A 26,697-nucleotide genomic window follows, 5' to 3' on the forward strand; every position below is an offset into this window, starting at 1 on the left:
AACAATGAAGTCACCAGATAAGGTCTTCAAATCGAGGAACATTCCACTCGTGATGAAGACACGGCTCATACATAGTCTGGTCTTTATGTGGTAACATACGGATGCGAGACCTGGATGATAAAAAAGAAGACATGTGAAGGAGACTGATGTTACCCAAGACCACGGATGCCTAGAAGAATATATATATATATTAGATCAACCCAAGCCAGACATGTCACTGGAGGCAGGATCACCAAGCTACCACTTTGGACACATCGTAGGAGGAGAGCAATCACTGGAGAAGGACATCATGGAAGAAGAAGACCAGCAACCCAATGGCTTCATACTATCAAGATAACGGCGGAGAAGATCCAGCTTCCTACAGATCATTCATCCATCAACTCGCCATGGCTCAAGATGGAGCTGAAGGATATTAAATAATAATGGTTGCTTTTCAATAAGAACATTTGGTGCCAGGTTTCTTTAATAAGATCAAATTACACGGTGAAAAAGAAAGAAGTCAGTATAAAAATAATCTACATACAGTATACATTTTATTCAACATTACAACATGTCCTCAAGAGATAAAAAAAAAAAAAAAGGTGAAAAACAAAGAAAAACTCGTGTGGCGTTAGTCACAGTGAAGTGTGTTGTGTGCGGAAGTAGGTGTTAATAAAGTTTGTTGAAAGGGGGGAAAAAAAGGAATCGTGGTGCTTTGTCAATAAAGTTAATTGAATTAACCCCTTGTTGAAAGATCATGGGGAAGAGCCGGGCTCGTAGGTTCAAGCCGGTAGGCTTCACTCCTACAGCAGCCGTGAAAGCAGCGGCGGGAACCGGGGACGAGGAGAGCGCGGACTCCTTCCATGCCGAGGACCTGCTGCAGAAGGTGAGCGGCGCCCAGACCGAGCTGTCAGCCGCCGTCCGTGTGCCGGAGCCCGCAGACCTGGCGCTGCCCCCGTGCTCTGCGCCCCACACTCCCCTGTATACATGTCTATAGGGACACGTGTTTGTCTTGTTATATACAGATAAAGTTTTAAGGGAAAAAAACCACTAGAGGGCAGAGCTGCTGCCAGGGTGTGACATGGGGAGGCAGCAGCTGGTGGGCTCTGCCATGTGGGCGCTATCAGGCTCCTTGTCTGTGGCCCCAGCTGCCCTTCTCCCCACTGTGCGCCCCATGCCACCGTCTCATCCGGTTAGGCCCTGTTTCGGGGCGCATTATTGGGCACTAACTATATACAATGTGTATTTTATTGATGCTCCAGAAAAGTGTGTGTTAAAGGGAATCTGTCACCCTTTTATCGAATGTGAGCTGCCGGCCACCGCCATCAGGGGCTTATCTACAGTATTCTGTAATGCTGTAGATAAGCCCCCAATGTAACCTGAAAGAGAAGAAAAACAGGTTATATTATACTCACCGAGGTGGGCGGTCCGATGGGTGTCGCAGTCCGGCGCCTCCCATCTTCATACGCTGCCATCCTCTCCTTTCCTTCCTGTCGCGGCGCAGGCGCATTGCTCTGCCCTGTTGAGGGCAGAGCAGAATACTGCAGTGTGCAGGCGCCGGACCTCTCTGACCTCTCCCGGCGCCCGCGCACTGCAGGACTCTGCTCTGCTCTCAACAGGGCAGAGCAATGCGCCTGCGCCGCGACAGGAAGGAAAGAAGAGGACGTCACCGTTAGAAGATTGGAGGCGCCAGACAACTACACCCATCGGACCAGGCCGAACGCTGGGGTGAGTATAATATAACTCGTTTTTTCTTATCTTTCAGGTTACATTGAGGGCTTATCTACAGCATTACAGAATATCTTCCCAATGTCTGATTTGTCTGAAGGAGGGGGGGAGAGAAGCCAGCGCTAATTAGCTGTCCTGTGTAACTCTTCTGAACGTTCAGTTGCAGAGCCCTAGTCCTGAAGTGCGAGAATTTGCTTGTGCCAGCATCTCGAAGGTTGTCCAGCAGAAGCAAGTCATCCCAGCTTTCCTCCAAAGAGATGCCGTTCGATGTCTCGGCCCGCTTTTACTTGATAAGTGCATGTCTGTGCGTGAGACGGCGGCTGGGGCTTTACGGTAAGAGTTATGTGCAGAGTTACTGGCAGGAAGAAGGGGCCGCTCCTTTCTGGGCTTTCTTTGTAAAAACTGCTATGTAGTGGCCTTTGTCCACGCTGCTCCCCCTTCATACTGAACCAAGAACCTGCTGGTTTCCTAGGTAGAAATCACATGAATATTGAATCTGTGCTGCTTTATGTACATGCTCAATAGTGACCAGTGCTGTGGGGTCATAGATGAGATGAATCTGTGCTGCACTTTGTGCACATGCTCAGTAGTGACCAGTGCTGTGGGGTCATAGATGAGATGAATCTGTGCTGCACTTTGTGCACATGCTCAGTAGTGACCAGTGCTGTGGGGTCGTAGATGAGATGAATCTGTGCTGCACTTTATGTACATGCTCAGTAGTGACCAGTGCTGTGGGGTCGTAGATGAGATGAATCTGTGCTGCACTTTATGTACATGCTCAGTAGTGACCAGTGCTGTGGAGTCATAGATGAGATGAATCTGTGCTGCACTTTATGTACATGCTCAGTAGTGACCAGTGCTGTGGGGTCGTAGATGAGATGAATCTGTGCTGCACTTTATGTACATGCTCAGTAGTGACCAGTGCTGTGGGGTCGTAGATGAGATGAATCTGTGCTGCACTTTATGTACATGCTCAGTAGTGACCAGTGCTGTGGGGTCATAGATGAGATGAATCTGTGCTGCTTTATGTACATGCTCAATAGTGACCAGTGCTGTGGGGTCATAGATGAGATGAATCTGTGCTGCAATTTATGTACATGCTCAGTAGTGACCAGTGCTGTGGAGTCATAGCTGAGATGAATCTGTGCTGCACTTTATGTACATGCTCAGTAGTGACCAGTGCTGTGGAGTCGTAGATGAGATGAATCTGTGCTGCACTTTATGTACATGCTCAGTAGTGACCAGTGCTGGGGAGTTGTAGATGAGATGAATCTGTGCTGTGCTTTATGTACATGCTCAGTAGTGACCAGTGCTGTGGAGTCATAGATGAGATGAATCTGTGCTGCACTTTATGTACATGCTCAGTGGTGACCAGTGCTGTGGAGTCATAGATGAGATGAATCTGTGCTGCACTTTATGTACATGCTCAGTAGTGACCAGTGCTGTGGGGTCATAGATGAGATGAATCTGTGCTGCACTTTATGTACATGCTCAGTAGTGACCAGTGCTGTGGGGTCATAGATGAGATGAATCTGTGCTGCACTTTATGTACATGCTCAGTAGTGACCAGTGCTGTGGGGTCATAGATGAGATGAATCTGTGCTGCACTTTATGTACATGCTCAGTAGTGACCAGTGCTGTGGAGTCATAGATGAGATGAATCTGTGCTGCACTTTATGTACATGCTCAGTGGTGACCAGTGCTGTGGAGTCGAAGGTTTGGCTTACCGACTCCACAACCCTGTGTATAACTGACCATTACCCCAACCTGACCTTGAGGGACACAGTTATGCTTTACCCATATTACAAGATCGCCATATAGAGCTGTTTTTCTTATCGTCTTGTTATTATGTTTCCTGATATTAGGAACCTGAGCACCTGTGGAGGGTTTGAAGTCTGCGATGACATGGTGACCCGAGACATCATGACCCCACTAGTGGCCCTTCTGAGAGAGGTAGGTGTTCTAGTGACGCAAGTTGTTTTATTATCATGATGGGTGAAAAGTGCCACTAACACTCAGCTCTGGTTTATATTTTGAAGTATAACTAACTTTTTTACATAATATTAATACTATATACTGAAACTTTTTCCAGCTCGGAAAGCTGTGACAATTTGCAAATAACCTAATTAGGGGACTTGTTTTGTTAAAAAAAAAAAAATGCATGTAAGTGGCTTCCACTCACCGACTTTTCCCCATCTATTCTCCTGCCTTTAGCTGCACTGATACTAGGACTCATTTGGAGTACAGCTGATGGCAGTGATGGCTCAGCTCCCGTCTCCTCCTCTGAGTGCTCTGCTTATCAGACATCTCTCTTGCAGCTACTTATCCCGTGTTGGGTCTCATTCAGATGTCAGTTCTTCTCATAGGACTTCTGTCTGGGGTTTCCTTGGATAGCATTCGTACCTACTTATTCTTTGGGGCTGCTCATTTGTCCATGTGTTTTGCAGATTGGGTGGTCCACAGGAAAAGCTAATCCAGTTTTGGTCCTGATCTCGGATCAGACTTGCCGATTCAAGTCTATGGATCCATGAAATAAATCGGACCACACTCTGATGCCATCCATGTACTGTCCGTTTCTCACAGACTGTTTATTATGAAGAGGTTGAGAAACCTCCGTCAGGTTTTTTTGGGGGGGGTTTGTAATCCAAAAAAAAAAAAATTATGAAACTCTAATGGTAAAAACTGACCAAACTCCAAAACATTTCCGAAACCTGGACCATTTTTTATGTGTGGAAAAATCAGACATCTGAATGAGCCCTTAGTGAGGCCCAATGTTACAGTGTAAAGAGGTGGCTCACTGCTGCTTTCTGTCTGATGTTTTGGCGCAGTGTGCCATCGGTTTAGACGCAAACTTGGAGCCGGCAACAAATAGTAACGACTCGACCAAAAACCAAGTTGAAGATATTGCGACCCAAGCTGTGAATATTCTGTGGAACGTCTGGTGAGTGGATCTGTTTATTCAGCGTTGGTAGAATGGTGATAATCGTAGTGACGTAGCAGCTCAGACCCCAACACGTCGCTGTGCAGGCGGAGAGGAGCGGCGGGAGCCTAGTAGATCACTAGTGACCCAGCCCGTATACGTGGTACGTGGGGCCCATCTCCAGCAGTTTACTCGCACTTGTCCGTGCACGTCTATCAATAACGTGTCTATCCAGCCTGTGATTTCTCGAATTCCACCCTGTGTCTTTGGTGTGTTGAGGAGCGTAGATTTGGTAACTGTGTGCATTAGGGTTAGTCGGGTACACCCCGGACTGTATGACAAATCTGCAGTCAGAATCCTCAGCAGAAACTCAGTTGCTGCAGATTTGACACCACTCCACAGGTGAAATTCCGCTTAATATTTTTCTTCCCACACTACGTGGATGAGATTTATCACAATTACTAGACGAATTATGCAATGGATTGTCTACACCCAAACCGTGCGCTGAACGTCGGTCCCATGTCCTCTGAACGGACCGCACTGTCGCTATCAATAATTGAATGCTCTTTTATTTCCCCCATATCTGTCCCAGTGAAAGTAACAGTAAGGCTTTGACGATCTTTAACAAAGAAAACTGTGTGGAGATTGTTATCCGCTGCTTAAGCAAGTTCCCCAGCAACTTGGAGCTGTCGGTGTCGGCAGGTGAGTTCGGTTCTCCTTTCAGGTCTGTGGGAACCATTTGTCTTTTTTATTGATTTTTGTCTTTGTGAAAACGTTCCTCCACAGCTTACTGTCTGCAGACCGTCACAGAAGATAATCCGGAGCTTCTGGCCTCTCTCCATGCTTCTGCTCTGCAGATGTTGGAGAACGTGCTGATGACTCCTGCCACCACCATGGAGATGAGACTTTTGCAGACATTAGTTGCAGGTTAGAAAAAGGGGTGGAGGGCGATGTAACTTGGGTCTGTACAATATATGTCCATTCTTGCCCTGATTATTAGAGAGACCCTCATAGGTAACCCCCCACCTCTACGATGTATAGATGCTTTAAAGGGTTTTCTGATCATTGGGGGTCTTTGCTAGATCAGGAGGCTGGGAATCCTGTGTCCCCTGTTAGTCATGCATGTGTGTTGTTCAATTTATTGTCAATGGAACTAATGGAGATAACGAAGTACAGTGCTATCTTTAGTCCCTTAGAATGGAGCAGTGGTTGTACCCGAGACCCGTGCACTCTTTGTCCCAAGCGATCACCTGTTCTGTATTGCAGGTACCGTATGGAACATTAAAGACCGGATACCTTCTTGCAGCCAGGCCGACTCCATCAATGCCATGTTAAGGATCCTAGCAGAAGTCCTCTCCCAGGACGCGGGGCAGTTTATTATACAGATGAAAGACGCAGAATCCAGTCGCCTGAAGGCTGTGGACCTGGAAGAGGCTGCGTCAAGTCTTGAAGAAGCCTCTCCAAATGAAGACGAAGGGATGGGAGACGGGACTGCCAGAGATCAGAACCAGGATAGTTTCTCAGACTTGGTCCCAGTAAGTTCCATTGCATGTTCCTGCGTGGTGTGTGAGACCTGTCCATAATTAATGTCTGGTATAATCCTTTAGGTTTTGCTAGGACATTTTTTCAGGTTTTAAGGGGTTTCTGACAATTTTGTGAACATAAACCCTATCAAACTGGGGCGCATGGTCTTTCGGCCCTGTTTGGACAGTGTCACATCTCCACCCTGTTGTCAGTTCATTCATTTATTTCCGGAAAGAATGCCGGAGGAAGAGATCTAAGAATTGTGATCTTGTGCACAATACTTTTATGCAGTTTTTACTATAGCAGACATGTAAGGAGATCCTGGAGGTCCCATTTATAAAATGGACTTTTGTGAAATTTACTGTACGTCTAGGCCTTATTTTCCCCAACCAACTCTGTTTTATTTTGTAAGGTGTCACATGAAGAACTTAGGCAAGCGTCTTTCCTACTGGTGGCTCAGAAATCTGCGCTGGAGATGATCGTGAACATGTGCTGTAGTGATGGTCAGTGGATAAGGAACAAGGGCTTAATTCTGGATCCTGTGAGACCCCACCGGCCCTGTATAAATGGATTATCAGTCCAGTATAGGGACCACTGCTCTGTTCAATGTCTATTGGATTGTGGGGGATGGGAGAGCTTGGCTTAATCCAGCAAACCATAGACTATGAACAGAACCGCAGTGCCGATGTGGTACCACAGTGCCCTGTTCTTTGGATTGGTGGGTTTTCAGAACCTTATTATCACCCCAAGTAATTGATACCTTTTTTTATTGACTTATCTCTTTAATATACCCTACTCATTTAATCTTGCACTTGTCTTGAAATAGAGCTGCAAAAATCATAAGAACATAAATTGCTCCTCAGTATGATCCACACAAACGAGATGAATGCTACCGGCAAAAACCCAGTGATCAGGGCTTAAAAATGCATATTTTTCTCCAGTAAACAAAGGGTTAGCCACTATTATAAAGATTATGAATTCTTTAGAGCATCCAAGGACCGAGCTTAATAAGATTTTTATCTTTGGTCAAAAGTGTGTACAGAATAGGGAGAAAAAGGGACAGAATGAACGAACATGCAAAACCATAAATGCTGAAATGCTCGCAATCTGCAGACAAACAATGGCTGCCCATTGTTAGATTAGTGAACAGGGTTTTTTCATTTTTTCCTCTTCTTTTTTTTTTTTAAATGTTGAGTTTTCAGCTCGTATTTCTAAAATGCAAATGTGAGGGAATAGGCAGCAGGATGATCAAGGAGAAAGCGCCATGAAGACCTGTAGGTGACCTCAGGGTGTCCATCCTTGATGTCACAAATGTCACCTTCAAGATATAACCAGATATGATCCCTGTTATTCTAATGTGCAAAATATTAGGAGGCTGTGATGTAATAGTATAGACATTAAATGGTCATTGACATTTCCGCAAAGTTTGCATAAATCAATAGCCCAAGTGAATATAAGAAAAATTATCATCTATCTTATCAGAAAAATCTGCTTCTTTCTCCAGTTACAATCCACTTCTCTCTCTCCTGATCTCATCATTCACTGAAAACCAACCTGCAGTAAAGCTTTGACGCTTTTATTGGGTTCTTCTAGAAATAAGTAAATGGAGTTCCCTTCTAGATTGACATACATCGCTCCCTCTTGATGACCGGGTTTCTACAAAGTGATTGGCAGAACCTGGATCAACGGCTCGATCATAGATGGACGAGAGCCCTGAGAGCTGCCTCCTGGCATCTACGGCTCTTCTTCTGATTAGCTGGCCTGACACCATGTTATCATTGTGGGGTGATGTATATGTGACATCGCACCAGGCCGGCTAATCAAAAGAAAAGCTAAGGGAGGTAGAAGGCAGTTCTCAGGGTTCCTGTCTGACGGTCATAGATTATGACCTGGGTCGTGCCAATCAATGTGCCTCATTTGTACTATGGTGTGCGCTAATGACAACATGCATATCTTCCAGAGCCGTCTGATGATGAATGGGAGGAACTTTCTAGCAGCGACGAGAGTGAACTGGGTCTAGAAAAATCAATAGCGGACGGAGGCGAGCTTATGTCACCACTGTGCTTGTCTGCTGAAGTCCACTCTGCTCTCCTGAACCACGCCATCCCCAAAAAGGTGCCGGCTAAAATAGTGTACATGTTGTCTCCAGCACTCTGATCCCACATGAGGCATAACCAGCCAGCTGTGTTACTCAGCCGTAACTCTTGGGTTCCTCTCACACTGCGCTTTTGTCTACGTTTTTTGATCTCTTCAGGGGTTTGCGTATGAACACACACACACACACACACACACACACACACACACACACACACACACACACACACACACACACACACACACACACAAAACGGGATTTGGTCATATGCGCCAACAGAGTTAACGTGCTCCAATGTGATCATTTTTAGGGCTTGTAGGCTAGTTTCACACTAGCGCTTTTGAGCGCAGCGACGGCCTGCGCACGGCCACCGCTAAGCCCCGCCCCTGCCGCGCCTCCACCGGTAGCTCCGCCTACCGGCGCTGCATGCGTCCTGCGTCCCCTATCTTTATCACTGGGGGCGCAGGCCGTGCGCAGTATGCGTTTGGCGGCGCATGCGTCCTTTTGACGGTGCGCCGACCTGCGCCAAACGCAACCTACTGCAGTTTGGTTTCGCTCGGCGCACCGTCAAAAAGGCGCATGCGCTGCCAAACGCATACTGCGGACGGCCTGCGCCCCCAGTGATAAAGATAGGGGACGCATGCAGCGTCATGCGCCGGTAGGCGGAGCTACCGGCGGAGGCGCGGCAGGGGGCGGGGCTTAGCGGCGGCCGTGCGCAGGCCATCGCTGCGCTCAAAAGCGCTAGTGTGAAACTAGCCTAAATCTACTGGAGGTGGAAACTCAGGCGTAGTTTACTACTCCAGTAGGCATGCATGCCCAGAAATGATGGAGAACAGCGCACACGATGGCTATGTCGGCACCATTATAGTCCATAGCCCCCTCACTGCATATGTCCGAATTCCGTTTTGCACGGGGTTCGGCAGTAAGCCCCAACAGGATCACAGAACGTGGGCAAGAGCGCAATGTGAAAGCACCTTCAGCCCTATGGGGCCAGAACATGCCTTGTACGGTGACTGTAATATCACTTTCATTTGATATTTTATCTATTCTAGCTTTTTTTCTTATTTTTCCCTTAATTTTAATGAGCTGGTAATATGTTGTTATGCACCAATAATAAAATGGCTTAAGATCTATACATATTTTCTTTTTTGTGCCCTATTAGGTGCTTGAAAAAACTCGTTTTCCAGATGCTGCTGCTATACAACTATGTAGACGCCACGCCGCATGGAAACCATTAATTGCAAAGTAATAAAGTAATTTTGTTTGGAAAAAGTATTAGTTTCGATGAAAATATCGGTTGTCTTTACTGTAATGGCTACTAAAGTGTCATTTCAACAAACTTTCCTTTAATCGATAGTGCAGACTGGAATCTTTTGTAATATGTAATATCAGAGAAATCTGTGTTTCTCCACTTGTGAGCCACCTTATGAGTCACTCTGAAAACCAGCTAAAATTGGTCGTGGTCAAAACAAGAGGGACTGACCCTGAGGCATCAGGCTGCAGCTGACTGAGGTCTATGGAGCGGAGTGAGACTAAGCTGCTGTGTGTGAATATGCACATATAGTGGTAGCTTTATAGACGCAGGAGACCAGAGCTCCCTCATGTCTGTGGGTGCTGTGTATGGGAATGATCTCCGCAGCTTGCCTTCAGCTCAGTGACAACAGAGCTATAGCGGATGCGAGTCATATAAAGGGCAGAAGTAGTATTACTCCTTATGTAGACACAGGACGGGTACGCATCGGGGGCTGATTCCACCATATTTTAATGTTTAGCTGGAGTGTAACTGATGGAACAAAACATTTAGTCCTGCAGTATTTTCCATATGAGTAATAGTGTCTTCTCTGTATCTAGGATGTCCACCGTCCAGCACAGAGCCCTGACGTGTCTGCACAACATCTTGTCTATGGTGGACTCTGAGTGTTTAGGAGGAGCGTCCGCACTCCAGGAGCTCACTCAGCATCTTTCACAATTGGTCTTCACTCAGACAGGTTTGTTAAGAATCTTTGTAAAGGTGCGATAGCTTAAAGCGGTTACTTGGGATGATAAAAACATGGCAGACTTTGCCCAAAAACAATGATACCTGTCTACCAGTAGCGTGTGATATTGCAGCTCAGTTCCATTGAAGTGAATAGTGCAGAGCTGCACTACCAAACATAGACTGTAGACAGGTGTGACACTCTTTATGGAAGAAGGAAGCCATGTTTTTCTTCTCTTGGATAACCCACTTTTAAAGGGGTTGTTCAATGAAAACGAGTTATCACGTATCTACAGAACAGGATAACTTTCTGGTGGGTGGGACCCGCACCGATCAGCGCTTATACCCCCCTTTAGAACGGAGCTCAACCATTGCACCATTCATTTCCAGAAGGGGCTTTGTACACTTTTTCCACCACCCACATAGAGAATGAATGAGGCATCTTCCAGGCGTCTGATCTGCTCCGTTTTGTAATAGTCCTAGTGGTCAGACCGCCACCGATCAGTAAGTTATTGCCTAGCCAGCATCCAGCATCCCTAGGTCAAGACGTGATCCTAGAAATATTGCAAACATGGCAGACTTGAGAGTCTTTAGAAGGCCCACATTCGCCAAGGAAGTCTATTAGCTTCTTGCAATATGGGGATAATTATGGGTTGAATTCCCTCCTTATTTCTGGTCATTAAGATATATACACACACATCTAAGGGGTTAAACGGCCACTACTTGCTTCTGGTCCTGACCATTGCAGCAGGGAATGGACTGTATCATACAGCTGACATATCGCCAAAGGGTGGGCTTGTCTTTGGAGGCAGCTCCATCCCAGGGCTGTATCTATGCACTGCAGATCAAGAGGGGGGTTATATGGATTGTCTGCTTGTCATGGCCGTGCCGTGATTGAACGCAGCTAACAAGAAATACAAGTTGTGGTGACCAATGTATAACTCGTGGTGTTTGGGAACAGAAAACAAATCTTTATTCCCCTTCCTCACCAGAAATAGCGCCACTTCTGTCCACTTATGCTCATTGCAGTAAGACTCCGCCATATGTCAGCCTTTATTGCTGTTGTTCATTCATTTTCTGCATGTCTGTTTCATCAGATGGCCCAAAACAGGAAGAATTTTTAGAGGCTGCGTCCAGCGCCGTGCGGGCATTACTCCAGACAATGGCATCCAAGGGAATACCGCAGGTATTAATCTGATCTACCAAACTGATGAAAAACGGGCATTAGACAAAATAGAAACGTTTCCAGTGGTTGTCGTGGTTTGTAATATTGATGATCTGTTGTTTGGCTAGGTCATCATTATCAGATCACTAGATGTCTGACACCTGACCCCCCTGACCGATCAGCAGTTGTCTGCTCCTGTGGCTGGATTTAAACACTGACGTTTTAATGGCGCAGCTCTGTTTAATGCGTGGCATCCACTGTGAAGCATTACACATCAGCTGCCACTTATCTGAATAGGGGCTGATTTGATGAGCTAACAACAGATAGTTGGTGGGGGGTGGGCTTGTCAGACCCCTACCGGTCTGATATTGATGACCTGTCATGACAACCCCTTTAATCTTCTCCCTTCTAATTTCGGAATGCTCTGCTTCTTGCAGTGTATGACCCCGGAGCAGGTGATGAGCTTCGCTAACACTTGTGTGCAGAGCAGTAACGCCAGTACCAGGGTGAACGCAGTCAGTATTATCGGCGTCACCGGCAGTGTGCTGGCGAAGGGCGACAACACGGCTGACACACTGAAGGTACAATACAACTTCAAAACTTTTGTTATTGTGTTACTGCACGTTAATTACTACACGGTATCAGTGGTTTTTTTTTTTTTTTTTTCTTCTCGCTTTTTTTTTTTTTTTTTGCACTGTAATGATGTTGTTTTCAACTTGCCTCATGGCAAACCTGGTCAGATCTATTACAGTGACTATCTTGCAGACTTCTTTTCTTGCACATATTGTTTTTGCAATTTCTGGTCTGATCCCTTGAACTAAACTAACAGCACCAATGGCTTACATCCTGCTGCTAGTTCAGGTCACAGTGGGGCTGGGGGAATTAGGAGGCAGAGAAAGTCATCCGCTCATATGCATGTTTCATAAGGACTCCTTGTGGCAGACCCTATATTGAGCAGACCCATAATACCGCCATTTGCATGAGCCTTCATTCATTTATGGTAGTGCAATAAAATCCGTTTTCTTAGAAGTGTCAGTAATGATGACACCTGATGTTCCCGTGTCCAACACTGCAGCCATCTTTTGTGCATTGGTAGACTTCTAACATGATCAACATCTACAGTCAGTCTGCCATATTAACACCTGTGGAAATGACATGTAGCTCCTAATGTTGCAGGAACTCCTCTGTTGGCACGTCTGTGATTTACTGCCCTGTCTTGGTCCACATATAAGGGATTTCTGAACTTTTATAAATGTAGACTTAATGGCCAAATAAAATTAATTTATATACTGTAGATTACTCTGTCGCCTCATTGGGGTCACAGAACCATGGGTGTTATGCTGCTGTCCACTAGGAGGCGACGCTATGCATAATCTGAAAAAGATTAACTATGGCTCCTCCTCTGCAGTATACACCCCTGAACGGTGTCGGCCTTCACCAGTTTTTGCTTAGTGTCGCAAGGAGGCACACCTAAAAAATCCGGATTACAGATGAAGAAAAGAGGGTCTCCTGTGAGACTCCCGGCATGGCTCCTTCCTCAGTCCCCTATCATGGGGTGCCCGGTTGAAGTTGAGATGGCTGTTCCCCATGTCGCTCCTTCCCCAGTCCTGCGGGTGCTGGTTTGAAGTCGAGACCCCCCTCCTTCCCCAATTCCTTTTGGTCTTGGGTTGAGGTCGAGGCGAGGATAAAGCCCCCTGATGGTGACAGCAGCACCCTCCCTAATCCCCCTCTGGGGGTATTAGGTTGAGACCCCTCAGGTAGGGTTTGTACCATGGCACTCTGCAGCTCAGAGTAACCAGGGACCCCAGTCCAACTGCGGTCTCCTGTCGGGGCCAGGGGGGAGAGCAGGCAGGCATGGCACAATGGAGACAGGGGATCCCTGCGCCCCTGTCTCTGCAGCAGCACCAGATCTATGGTGCCTCAGAGGGGCTTCTCACAGCCCCCCTCCCGATTATAGCCCCACCGCTATCCTGGCTTTTCAATCCGGGGGGGGGTCCGGTTCAGTTTCGAACCCCTCCCGGACTTCCGCGCCGGCCTGGAGCCCTTTCTGGGCATCGGCATCTAATTTAGGCCGCGGGTTTGGCCTAGCTGAAGTCGCCGCCTCTTCTCCGCCCCCCCGGCCCGCACCCCCGGATGACAAATATGACACTACAGTGTCATAGAAGGGGCGGATCGAGACAGAAAGGGCGCGTTTTTACACAACTCTGCGCGCCCTTTTCAGCTCTCCGCCCCCCCCTTCTCCTTCCTCGTTTTTTTTCGGCGGCCATTTCTGCTGCAGGCACTGCATTCAGCAGCATCACGCCAGCCAGTCTGCGGGGGGGGGGGGGACACAGGACTGTGGATCTTCGGCGCTGGACCTAGGAGCACACTGGTGGGGTAAGATCACAGCTGGGTTTTTTACTCGGCTGTGATTCCATATTCCCTGTAAGGCTCTCCTATAGGTTTCCTCTGCATAGCCAGCCCTTCTGCACTCTGTGCACTATGCCGGGCTCAAGGAAGAGAACCAGGCAGGACTGTTTTTATGCATTCTGCACAGTCTGCAAAACCACTCTCCCCAAGTGGCAGTACGTACCCGCACTGCCGGGATTGTATCCAAAATACTGGGTCAGAACCCCAAGAGGCTCCTACCAATGTTTCAGCGTCTGCTACCACGCCGGAATGGGCTACCCAGATGTCGCAGTGTATGACGCAGTCCATAGATAACCTAACCTCCACATTGCTCCAGGTTCTGCAGGGTCATGTCTCGGCTATGAGCGTTACCCAGCAAAGGGACAGCTCCACTCAGGGACATGCCGTTTCCGGCACTCCCAGACGTAAGCGGACCCACAGGTCGTGTTCATCTGCGTCATCCCATAGCACACTGTCATCCCCCTCTAGGGAGAGACACCGTAGTTCCAGGTCACCTAGACCGTCCCCTAACAGAGACAGGCAACGCAGATCTCCACAGAAGACCTCCGCCCCAGTTCGCCCACCAGGGAACACCTTAGCGATACGCAGGATTCGGAAGGCATCTGTGACTCCGACTCAGACAAAGAAACGAAGAGAGGTCTCCGGTCCCTGGTCCTCCTAGCAATACAGCGCTAGTTGAGGACGTAATCTCTTCCATCCATCGGGTGCTGGACATTTCTGATCCACCCCCGGAAGCCTCAGAACACAAGATTTGCTTTGAAAGTGTTCTGAAACCACCTAAGGTCTTCTCTAATCACCCGGAATTCCAGGCGATCCTTACTAAGCAGTTTTCACAGCCTGAGAAGAAATTTGCCAACCGCAAATATTTGGAGGCAAGGTACCCCTTCCCACAGAAGGACCCCAAGGAGTGGACAGATTCACCCGAAGTGGACCCCCCAGTCTCTAGACTAGCAGCACAGACCCTTCTTTCACTGCCAGATAGCTCAACCCTCAGGGACGCAGCAGACTGGCAGGTAGAACGCATGGCTCGTTCAATTTTCGAAGCGGCAGGGGCTTCTCTGGCTCCCGTGTTCGCTTCAGTCTGGGCGGCCAAGGCCATTCTGGCTTGGACCAGAAAATTGCAGACTGGCCTCCAATCTTCAAATCCTGAGCTGTCTGACCAAGCGGTCCAAATATCAGTGGTAGCAGATTACATGCTTCATGCAGCTCTGGATTCCACAAGAGGTGTAGCGGGGATAGCAAGGCTCGTGCCTTCCACCAGGCAGTTTCCTCCCTCCTTCAAGCAGGAGTCATAGTAACGGTTCCCGCGGCCGGGCGCTTTCAAGGGTTCTACTCCAATCTGTTCGTAGTCCCCAAGAAAGGAGGCAGTGTCCGGCCCATACTGGACCTAAAACAACTCAACAAGTCTGTACGGGTTCGTCATTTTCGCATGGAGTCCCTTCGGTCCATCATTGCGTCCATGGAGCAGGGAGAATATCTCGCCTCCATAGACCTACAAGACGCAAACCTGCATATACCGATTGCTCCCGCCCATCAGAGATTTCTCAGGTTTACAATCAACCAGGACCACTACCAGTTCGTGGCTCTTCCGTTCGGACTCGCCACAGCTCCCAGAACGTTTACCAAGATCATGGCTGCCACCATGGACGTTCTGCACTCCAGAGGCATAGTAGTCATTCAATACCTGGACGACCTTCTCATCAAGGCTTCCACCTTCAAGGACTGCGAGGTCAGCGTCTCAATCGTAATCGACACTCTGAGTCACCTGGGCTGGTTAGTCAACCTTCAAAAGTCATCGACTTCCCCGAGTCAGTCTCTGACCTTCCTGGTGATGCTATTCGACACCTCCAGGGGTCTGGTGCTCCTTCCCAGGGACAAAGCACTGGCTCTCCGTCTAGGAGTTCGCATACTCCTCTGCAATTCCCCCCCGATCTCTCCGGTTTGCCATGAGAGTCCTCGGCAGGATGGCAGCGGCAATGGAGGCGGTACCATTTGCCCAGTTTCACCTCAGGCCTCTTCAACTAGCCATCCTCAAGTTCTGGGACAGGAATCCTTTCTCCCTCGACAGGGAGTTCCGGCTAACATCAGCAACCAGGAGGTCCCTGCACTGGTGGCTCAAGCCAACCTCACTGGTAACGGGAAAATCCTTTCTCTCAGATCAATGGAAGGTTCTGACCACCGACGCGAGCCTGACAGGTTGGGGTGCGGTGCACCTACATCACAGAGCACAGGGCAAGTGGTCACCAGTGGAAGCGAACATGCCCATCAACATCCTGGAAATTCGGGCCATCTTCCTGGCATTGAGAGCCTTTCGTCACTTACTGGCAGCCTCTCATATCAGAGTACAGTCAGACAATGCCACGGCGGTGGCATATGTGAACCACCAAGGCGGGACCTGCAGTACCCAGGCGATGAGAGAAGTGGCACATATCCTCCACTGGGCGGAAGACACGAGGTCGGTACTCTCTGCAGTCCACATTCCGGGTGTGGACAACTTGGAAGCCGACTACCTCAACAGACAAGGAATGGACTTGGAGTGGTCTCTCCATCCCTAAATTTTCCGCCAGATCTGCCATCGCTGGGGGACCCCGGACGTGGACCTAATGGCATCCCATCTCCATGCCAAGGTCTCCAATTTCATGGCCAGGACACGCGACCCGCTGTCGCTCGGAGCAGATGCACTGGTTCAGGACTGGACTCAGTTCCAGCTTCTGTACTTTTTTCCACCTCTCCCCCATGATATCCAGAGTCGTGAGGAAAATCAAACAAGAGGGAGTTCCAACCATCCTAATCGCGCCAGACTGGTCCAGACGTACATGGTACGCCGACATCGTACGCCGACATCGTACAACTTGCAGCAGACGTCCACTGGCGTCTCCCCGACCGTCCCGATCTTCTGTCACAAAGCCCGTTCTAACACCAGAACTCAGGGGCTGTCAATTTGACGGCGTGGCCCTTGAGACCTGGGTTCTAACCCAGGCAGGGCTCTAACCGGACGTCATTAGAACCATGATCAGGGCACGGAAGCCAGCCTCCGCCAAGATTTATTACCTTACCAGGAAAGCTTTCTTTACCTGGTGCGAATATCGCGGCCAGATCCCGCTCCCTTATTCCCTCCCAAAAGTACTTGGCTTTCTCCAATCGGGTCTGGACGCTAGGCTATCCCTGGGCTCGCTTAAGAGCCAGGTGTCAGCGCTCTCAGTACTTTTTCAGAGACGTATTGCTAACAAGCCACAAGTAAGGACTTTTCTCCAGGGGGTTTCCCGATTTGTTCCTCCCTACAGAAGTCCACTGGAAACGTGGGACCTCAACCTGGTCCTGACAGCATTGCAGGCACCACCTTTCGAACCTGTTAAGGAAGTCCCACTCTGCCTTCTATCACAGAAGGTGGTCTTTCTGGTGGCAATCACCTCGCTATGCAGGGTGTCCGCACTCTCCTGCAGACGGCCCTTCCTGGCTTTTTCACCAGGACAAAGTGGTTCTCTGTACAGTCCCATCCTTCCTTCCGAAGGTTGTGTCCAACTTCCACCTCAATGAGGAAATTTCACTGCCATCCCTTTGCCGGGTCCGGTTCATAGAGTGGACAAGGCTCTGCATACGCTTGACCTCGTCAGGGCATTGCGTATATACGTGTCTAGGACTGCACCCTTCCGGAAGTCTGATTCCCTTTTCCTTCTTCCGGAAGGCGTTCGCAAGGGTCTGCCAACTTCCAAAGCCATCCTTGCCAGGTGGATCAAGTCCACCATACAGGAGGCTTACCGCCTTAACAATTCTCCTCTTCCGGCCGGTATCACGGCACACTCTATGCGGGCGGTAGGGGCCTCCTGGGCTATTCGGCACCAGGCTTCGGCACAACAAGTGTGTAAGGCGGCCACTTGGACTAGCCTGCACACGTTTACAAAACTCTACAGAGTCCATACCCAGTTGTTATGAGCTCATTTTCTCCTTCACCTTTTGATGTCCGATGAACTCCCTCTGCTGGTGAAAGGAGGTAGTGAAATTGATTTGGATGGGAAAAACCTGTCATCTGAACAGGTGGACTGTGATTGGACATCCGGAATCTCTGAGTGGATATAAGGCCGCCGACGCCCTGCTGGGTTGCTGGTGATCCTTTCTGCTCTGAGCTCTGGCTTCCAGTTTAGTCCTGTCTACTAAAGCTAAGTTTTTGCTCTGCTATTGTTCCATGAGATTTTGTCTGGTTTACTTAGTGTTTTTGTTCAGCCAGCCCTGGTTGGGACTGGCTGAACTCCATTTTTGTCTCTCTGATCAGTTGATCTCTTTGCTCTGTTTTCAGAATATACCTGAGTGCTGATATAGTGATTTTGAAGTCTATCAGATGTGTTGGACATTATTTTTGGCAGGGTTTTTGTGTGATTGCAGACAGTTGCTTTTCTTTCCTGTCCTATCTAGTTAGTGAGGGCCCCATCGTTTGCTCAGCCTGTCTTTCTGTCTGTGTTTGTGTTTTCATCTGTTTTCACCGTCAATACATGTTGGGGGCTGTCTATTGCTTTGGGGTCTGCTCTGGGGCAGTTTAGATTTCCCCTTTCTTTAGGTTTATTTAGTTCTCCGGCTGTGAACGAGGTGTCTAGGACCACCGTAGGAACACCCCACGGCTACTGTTAGTTGTTGTGAATAGGATCAGGGGTCTGCAATCCGCTAGCTACCAACCTCTCCGGTTTTCTGGACTTAGCTTGTATTTTTGTTTTTTTCTCCTCCAGTCACTCATTCATAACACCCAGTCCTCAGCGGACGCGAGTCTGGGCAGACGGGTTCTGCAGGTGGCAGTGCCCCTAGTTTAGGGACCTGTCGGCACAATATTCGTCCATTGCTTCCCACCCAGGGACTGCTTTGGGACATCCCATGGTTCTGTGTCCCCCAATGAGGCTACAGAGTAAAGGAGATTTTTGTGTACTCACCGTAAAATCTCTTTCTCTTAGCCTCTAATTGGGGGACACAGCTCCCACCCTGTTGCCCTTATGGGCCGTTGATACGGTTGAGTTCTCGTATTGTTCTTTGAGCTCGTACAAAGTGGCCTTCTTACAAGCATGGTTATGTTGTTTCTGTTATGTTCCTCCTAATGCTTTTGCACAAAACTGGTGAAGGCTGACGCCGTCCAGGGGTGTATACTGCAGAGGAGGAGCCATAGTTAATCTTTTTCAGATTATGCATAGTGTCGCCTCCTAGTGGACAGCAGCATAACACCCATGGTTCTGTGTCCCCCAATTAGAGGTTAAGAGAGAGATTTTACGGTGAGTACACAAAAATCTCCTTTTTTTTTTTTCCAGCTGATTGGAAACTTTCTCCTTGGAGTTGCAACAAATGATTTTTCCTTGGTAGTATCTGGAGGAGCTCTGGACGCAATCTTCGATGTCTTTGCAGATGGTGATGAGTCTGAGAAAGCTGCGGTGGAGATAAAGTTACTCCAAGCTCTTAAAAAAATCCAACCAGCTTTCAAATCAAAGGTACGAGCTTCAGATAAATGTGTATGTACAGGGACTTGTATTGTCTGCCAGGCATGAACCTGTGAGACGCAGACAGGTCTCCGCATTTATTATCTTGTACTTTCTGTATGGCTTACACCAGGCGGATAGTAACATAGTTATTAAGGTTGAAGGGAGACTTTAAGTCCATGTAGTTCATCCCATATCCTATCCTAACCTGCCCTAACATGTTGATCCAGAGGAAGGCAAAGAAACCCCATGTGGCAAACCGTAAGCTTCACATTGAGGAAAAAAATTCCTTCCCGACTCCACATACAGCAATCAGACTAGCTCCCTGGATCAACGCAATATTAAGGAAACTAGTGTATATACCCTGTAATATTATACTTTTCAAGAAAGGCATCCAGTCCCTTCTTAAATTTTAATAGGGAATCACTCATTACAACATCATATGGCAGAGAGTTCCATAGTCTCACTGCTCTTACAGTAAAGAATCTGCGTCTGTGAGTATGCTTAAACCTTCTTTCCTCCAGACGTAGAGGAGGCCCCCTTGTCCCCGTCACAGGTCTAAGAGTAAAAAGATCAATAGAAAGGTCTTTGTACTGTCCCTGCATATATTTATACAGTGTAATAAGATCACCCCTAAGCCTTCGATTTTCCAAACTAAATAACCCCTAGTGTAATAACCTGTCTTGGTATTGCAGACCACCCAGTTCTCTAATAACCTTGGTCGCTCTTCTTTGCACCCGCTCTAGTTCAGCTATGTCTTATACACCGGAGACCAGAACTGCAGAATCTCCATCAGCAGCAGAACAGACCTTGCCCTGCAGTCTGGATATTCATTATGGGTTTCACCCATAGCAATGAATAGGGTGAAAAGCTGCATTAAAATCTGCAGTGGAAAACGATGGACCATTTGTACGATGCACCTGACCATCAGTATGCCAGACTGAGGCTCTGTTTACACTAGTGCAGTGCTCTCCGCTGAGCACTGACTGTTCATCGCAATCCCCCCCCCCCCCCAAGCAAGATTCTTGGACAGAGCTAGTCAGTTAAAGGGAATCTGTCACCCTTTTTTTGGCCCATCAGCTGCCGGCATTGACATCAGGGGCTTATCTACAGCATTCTGTAATGCTGTAGATAAGGCCCTGATGTAACCAGAAAGATAAGAAAGACACGTTAGATTATACTCACCCAGGCGGTCCGGTCCGATGGGTGTCGCAGTCCGACGCCTCCCATCTTCATACGATGACGTCCTCTTCTTCCCGTCCTGTAATGGCGCAGGCGCACTGCTCTGCCCTCTTGAGGGCAGAACAGAGTCCTGCATTGCGCAGGCGCCGGGAGAGGTCTGGTGCCTGCACACTGCAGTGCGCCTGCTCCGGAGCCATTACAGGACGGGAAGAAGAGGACGTCATCGTATGAAGTGGGAGGCGTCGGACCAGACCGCGACACCCATCGGACCGGACCGCCCACTCCAGTGAGTATAATCTAACATGGTTTTTCTTCTCTTTCGGGTTACATCGGGGGCTTATCTACAGCATTACAGAATGCTGTAGATAAGCCCCTGATGTCAATGCCGGCAGCTGAAAAAAAGGGTGATAGATTCCCTTTAAATGAAACCAACGGAGTCGCTTTGGACACTATGTGGCCTCCACCGGTATTGGAGGAATAGTGCACCATAAATTGGCACAAGAACATCTTTGCACGCTTTTTTTGCTACCCTCAGTGGGCGCTCAAACCAAAGGGCAGAATTGCTCAGTTTCTTACTGATGATGAGCTAGGTGAATCTGCCATTTAATTGGAGTGATTGATGGGGGTCTCTGAATACAGACTGCCACATATTAACATTAGTTAATGGGCTATAACTAGAGATGAGCAACTTTTCCTTTTTTAGGGTCGAGTCGGGTTTCATGAAACCCGACTTTCTCAAAAGTCGAGTCGAACGAAATCGGCCGATTATAGGGAAAAGTCGAAGGTCCGACTGAAACATGAAACCCAATGCAAGTCAATGGGGAAGCAAAGTCGGCAGGAAGTGGAGGACAGTAAATACACCTACATGCCGGACCGCTTTTTTAAAGTGCGCAAAATCTCTCTCTCTCCCTCTCTCCCTTCATCTCGTTGCCCACAGTGTACGTCCTTGCTCAGTGGCTGAAAAAAGTCACGTGCAGGCATTCTGGGAAACCCAACTTTGGCGCTCGTTTTGCCGACCGCACGCTGTGGTCGGATTTCGATCGGCGAAACACGGCTTTGCCATAAGTCGGCGACTTATGAATCTGGCCGACCTGTTTCGCTCAACTCTAGCTATAACATGATTAATCTAGAATTTTTTTTTTTTTTTATACTGTAAGGCAGTGGCTTTTGTGTCCGTGCAGCAATGGGGCAGCGACCCGAGAAAGTTCCACTTTTAACATCTTTATTTTCAAAACTCTAAAAATAAATGCAAACATTAGCCTCCGATTCGCAGCCGGGACGTTTGTATCAAACCGTTGCCGTGGGCTACTGCACCGCCGTATCACTCGTGGGTGCATCAGTGGCAACCTGGAGGAGAGGAGGGAGGGAGGGATCAATCCCACTACCATCCTACAGATCCCTCAAAAAAAAAATAAAAGCCCATGTCAGGGTTTCCTAAATCTCATAAACCAGAAAAGAGGCATGTAAAGTGGAGGGATCACCAATAAGGTATAACAAAATACAAGATAGTAAACTTTTTATTAATCATCCAAAACAAACAACATGCAGTGCAATTATAAAAACAATTAAAACCGCACAATCGCGTTCATTTAACACAATAACCCCTGCACAAACCCTTCATGATACTATTATTTGCAAATGTGCTAACAAAGCACCTGGTATAAGTATATAAAATCTTATCAACAGGTAATGAAAAACATATACTCCACCTTCCACCTTATATATTAATGGATGCAAACTACCTAGTTAATCTAACAAAATGTTAGAACAAAAAACCTGCTCAAATTAGCACAAAAACACCTAACAAATAAACGGTGTATATGCACAAATATGAGCATAGGGGTTGATAGGGTTAAGGACTGCTAATGCAGTATAAACAGGCCAAAAATCAAGGGTCCCAATTGCCAATGGCCCCCTCTATACAACCTGTTAAGAGCAAAATAATGCTGGCAGGTAAAGCCCTAATCCAGTAACCAGTGGAGGTAAGAGTGAGAAGTGGTGAGGCAGGGGCAGAGGAAACGCCCGACGCGTTACGCCAGAGCAACTGGCTTCATCAGGAGCAGTTTTTTTGAGGTTATAAGGGTTTCCTAAATCTGACTTGGTCAAATAGTGTGACCAAATCCACTTTCTTTTTAATCTGCATTGTAGCCACAACTGTGGCATCAATTACAAGGCTCTCCAGTGGGTTCAGTATGCCTCTGTACGCATCCTTGTATATGATTATTCTAACTGCCTCACAATACCTTTTTAAAAGGGTCAAATCCAGTTTGGGATTTATTCAGTTATTCCCTGTTATGAATGAGTCACCGTAGGAGGCAAAAGCAGAAATACAAGCTAAGTCCAGAAAACCAGAGAAGTTGGCAACTATCAGATTGCAGACCCCTGAACCTATCAACACAACTAGCAGTAGCCGTGGGGGGTTCCTACGATGCCCTAAACCCCTCGATCACAGCCGGAGGAATACATAGGCCTATAGAAAGAAAGGGGAAATCTAAACTGCCCCAGAGCAGACCCCAAAGCAATAGGCAGCCCCCAACATATAATGACGGTGAAGCAAGATGAAAATACTTACACAGACAGAAAGATAGACTGAGCAAAGACGGGGCCCCAAAACTACCTAGATAGGAAAGGATAGGAAGGCTGCTGTCTGCAATCTGCCAAAACCCTATCAAAGACATAAGCCAACCAGCTGATATGAAAAAGGCCCTGAAGCAGCTAGGCTTCAAAAACTGAATCAGCACTCAGGTATTTTCAGAAGACAGAGCTAAATGAATTCAGCACACCCCAGCAGGGAATGGCAGAAATCCAGAAAAACAAAGCAAAAACAAAGTCAAAGCACAAAAGCAAAAGGCCGAGCAGCAAACTTAGCTTTGGAGGAGCAGGAATTCAGACTGGTCTCCAAGGATCCCACAGAGAAATCACCCGCAGGGCAGAAGGGCGTCGGCAGCCTTATATACAGTCAGTAACTCCACTCAGCCAGTCATCATCATCATCAGCCTCAGGTGTTTGATAATCAGGCTCACTACCTTTCTTTACCAGAAGAGGGAGTTCCTCGGGCCTCAGTAATGAAGGGGAAAATGTACTCACAACAATTCCCCATCCATTGGTTAGAGGACAACTTAGTGATCACTGACGGTCCAAAAAGTGGAACCCCCAACGATCCCGAAAACCACAACGATTTTGTGAATGGAGTGTTGGTCGAACATGTGCACTGCCTATCCAATTCATTCATAATAGGACCATGGGAGATAGAAGTGGATGTGTGTGTGATCGACCAGCCCTCCATTCACACAGGTCTCTTCAGAGCCCCGATTCTCTGGATCGGTGCGTGTCCTAGCGTTCGGACACAAAGCAATCTGGACGTTATCCTCTGTCCTGTGGATGGGCATCAGTTCCAAACTGGAGAATACCCGGTTAAAGGGGGTTTGCCAATTTTCCCCAAATGTTGAGAAGAATGTAAATAATGTCAAGTTACAAAAATGATTTGTCACCCTTTATGTTCTTCTGCTTCTGTCAAAGCATGCACAGAGTAGTGTACGGGGTCAATAGGCTATCAGGCCACATCTGTTTTGAATGGTCAGTGGGGGGGCTCACAACTCTTATGTACAGGGTACGTCAGTGCACATAAAACAATAGTGTGGAGATACTTTAATGTTTTGTGGTTATAAGGGCTCGTAGACGTCTGAGCACGGCCCACAAAGGATGGACTGGCAGCAGCTCTCCTCACGGCTTCTTACGAGGCTGTGACGCTGGGGTTGGAGGATCCGTCACCAGCCTACGCTTTGGGGTCCGTGCCCAGACCGGTTTGCACGGACGTCTGCATGAGTCCTCACTGTGGATACCTAACTGGTAACAATGCCCATCACTCCTGCACATCACTCCTGCAGTAGAGCCAGAACTGATTTCTTGTATTTTTTTTTTTTTCTTCACTTATTTTGTGTGTAACAGATTCGTAAAGAAGGTCGAGAGAAATGCAGCACCGACCAGCTATGTGTCCTGGATAATGTGAGGACCAATCTCAGGCGATTTATATCTTACCTGGAAACTGTAGAGAAAAAACATAGAAACTGACATTAAAATGAAGAATGTAAGCTGTTTTTGTACAATTAAAAAGCCGATTGCACACAGAAGGCCGGAACGGTCTGGACATTTCTTTTCTTTACTTTCTAGAATTGTGATCTGTAGATCGGTCCAAAAACTGAATGTAAAGTTTACAACTGAGGCCAAAAAATAAGTTTCCAGCCGATGTCCTGTATTGAAAAACCTGTCAAAAGTTCGGTCCTCTTGGACTGATTTGTTCTTTTCATGTTGCGGCCTGAAAACTGTCTTTTAAAGTTGTTATCCAAGGACTGTGATATTGATGGCCTATCGTTTGGATAAGTAATCGGTATTAGATTGGTGGGCGCCGACACCTGGCACAGCTACTGATCAGCCTCCACCAAGATCCACAGGACGTACACTGGGTCCAGACCCGGCACACCACAGCTCCAGATACTGGTAGTGGCCTTTCTCAGGTGTGAGCGGAGCTGCGGGACCCGAGGGGATAGTTACTATCACCACATATATCCATCCCCAAAAAATGCATAAAAAGTGATCAAAATGTATGTACCCCCCAGAAATACAATAAAACAGCTCATCATGCCTTAAATAAGGCTCCAGCAACAGAACGATAAGTTGTGTGTCTCAGAAAATGGCAACACAAACGGATATTTTTTAATGCAAAGTTCTAAATTATTTTTAATTGCTAAAAGAAATGTAGATGAATCTTATGTTTGGTGTTTCTGTAATCATGGTGACCAGTAGAATCACTGCCAGGTCACTATTATTGTGCAGTTAGCTCAGTAAAAGCAAAAACGCCAAAAACAATGAGTGAATTGTGTTTAGTTCCCGTATTTCAGTACATTAATGGTGTCAAACAACTCTACCTGCAAAAAACGAGCTCTCGTATAGCTATAATACTGAGGTGAGATACTGACTGTGTGAACGTGGCCTAATCCGTGGGTTTTGTCTCGCCGGCGCAGGTCACGAGTAAGAACGGCATTGCGTATGAAACTAACAAGCGGTGTCGCCCTTAGTGTACCTGCATCTGGAAATGTGGCTGATCTACTAATAAAGTTTGCAGCTAAAGTTTGGTCCGTTCTTCTTTTATTCTTAGATTTATTTTTTTTTAATCCATCAGCCCAAATTTGGATAATCTGTGACTGCGCCAAAATAACTGAACCTTCATCTGATTAGACTGAAATCTTTTGTCTATGAAAATTTTACCCTAAGAATTCATTTGGGTATGTGCACACGTTGCGGATCCCGCTGCAGATTGGCTAGGGATTTACAGTATAATATTCTATGGGGGAAAAAAAACGCTGCGCAAAAATCCGCGCGGAAACACCGGTTTATTTTCTGCAGCATGTCAATTCTTTGTGCGGATTCCGCAGTGTTTTTACACCCATTCCATTATAGGAATCCGCAGGTGTAAAAACGCTGGCCAATCCGCAGGAAAAACGCGCAGATTTTGACCTACGGATTCTGTCAAAAGATGCAGATTCCACGTGGAAAATTTCCGCACAGCAATCCGCAACGTGTGCACATACCCTTAAGGGGATTGTCAGGATAAAACAAGTGGTCACCATTTTATAGGATAGGTAATAACACAACTGGAACCCGCATCGGTTGGCAGATGGGGAGAATTTTTTTTTTTTTTTTATCCATGACGCCCGACTACTGCTCCATTCATTGTTTATATTCAGGGGTGGGGAACGTGCGGCCCGCAATATCATCTTGTGCGGCCCGCAGCCGCTTTGCCCGTTTTTTGGCCGCGAGCCTTTTAATCCTTCAGAGGTGCGCGTGCGTATTGTGTAGGTGTTATCTGACTGACCAGACAGCCCTGACTATTTCCAGTCAGAGACTTTTTACTCACAAAAAAACTTTATTCTTTTGTGCACCCCTCCCAGCCAAAGCAAAGGGGAGAATGTCTCAGCCTGGTAAGGCCTGGATCACACTTCCGTTTTTTTAAATCCGTCCAAATCCGTTGTTTTCTGTTAAACGGATCTGCCATGTTTTTGGCGGATCCGTTTTTTTTCCCATAGACTTGCATTAGCGGCTACCGCGGATCCGTCAAAAAAACGGATCCGGTAGCATCCATTTGCGGCAAAAAACGGAAACGGATCTGTTTGGCGGACACAAAAAACGGATGTGTGAAACAGGCCTAAGGAGGTAAGAGGAGCCCAAATTCTGGAGTTTGCACAGTGCAAATGCAAAATCCTCCTGGTGCAC

At 47.4% G+C, this 26,697-nt stretch overlaps 1 protein-coding gene across 2 annotated transcripts; it reads left to right on the forward strand.

Moving 5' to 3' along the window:
• Positions 1-702: 702 nt before the first annotated feature.
• Positions 703-25,554, forward strand: HEATR3 (HEAT repeat containing 3). Of its 2 annotated transcripts, none has more exons than XM_073576168.1 (15): positions 703-865; positions 1,868-2,040; positions 3,573-3,660; positions 4,536-4,648; positions 5,220-5,329; positions 5,414-5,554; positions 5,894-6,162; positions 6,564-6,654; positions 8,112-8,266; positions 9,409-9,491; positions 10,098-10,234; positions 11,319-11,407; positions 11,824-11,967; positions 19,081-19,257; positions 24,376-25,554. In XM_073576168.1, exons 1-15 carry the CDS (start codon positions 737-739, stop codon positions 24,496-24,498), a joined length of 2,022 nt encoding a protein of 673 aa, XP_073432269.1. In that variant the 5' UTR covers positions 703-736; the 3' UTR covers positions 24,499-25,554. The 2 variants fall into 2 exon arrangements, with proteins under 2 accessions (XP_073432269.1, XP_073432270.1); XM_073576169.1 differs by lacking the exon at positions 703-865 and adding an exon at positions 1,057-1,171.
• Positions 25,555-26,697: the final 1,143 nt, after the last annotated feature.

Source organism: Dendrobates tinctorius, unplaced genomic scaffold, assembly GCF_039654945.1.
Source record: "Dendrobates tinctorius isolate UK_male_01 unplaced genomic scaffold, ASM3965494v1 ptg000047l, whole genome shotgun sequence".
Classification (NCBI taxonomy): domain Eukaryota; kingdom Metazoa; phylum Chordata; class Amphibia; order Anura; family Dendrobatidae; genus Dendrobates; species Dendrobates tinctorius.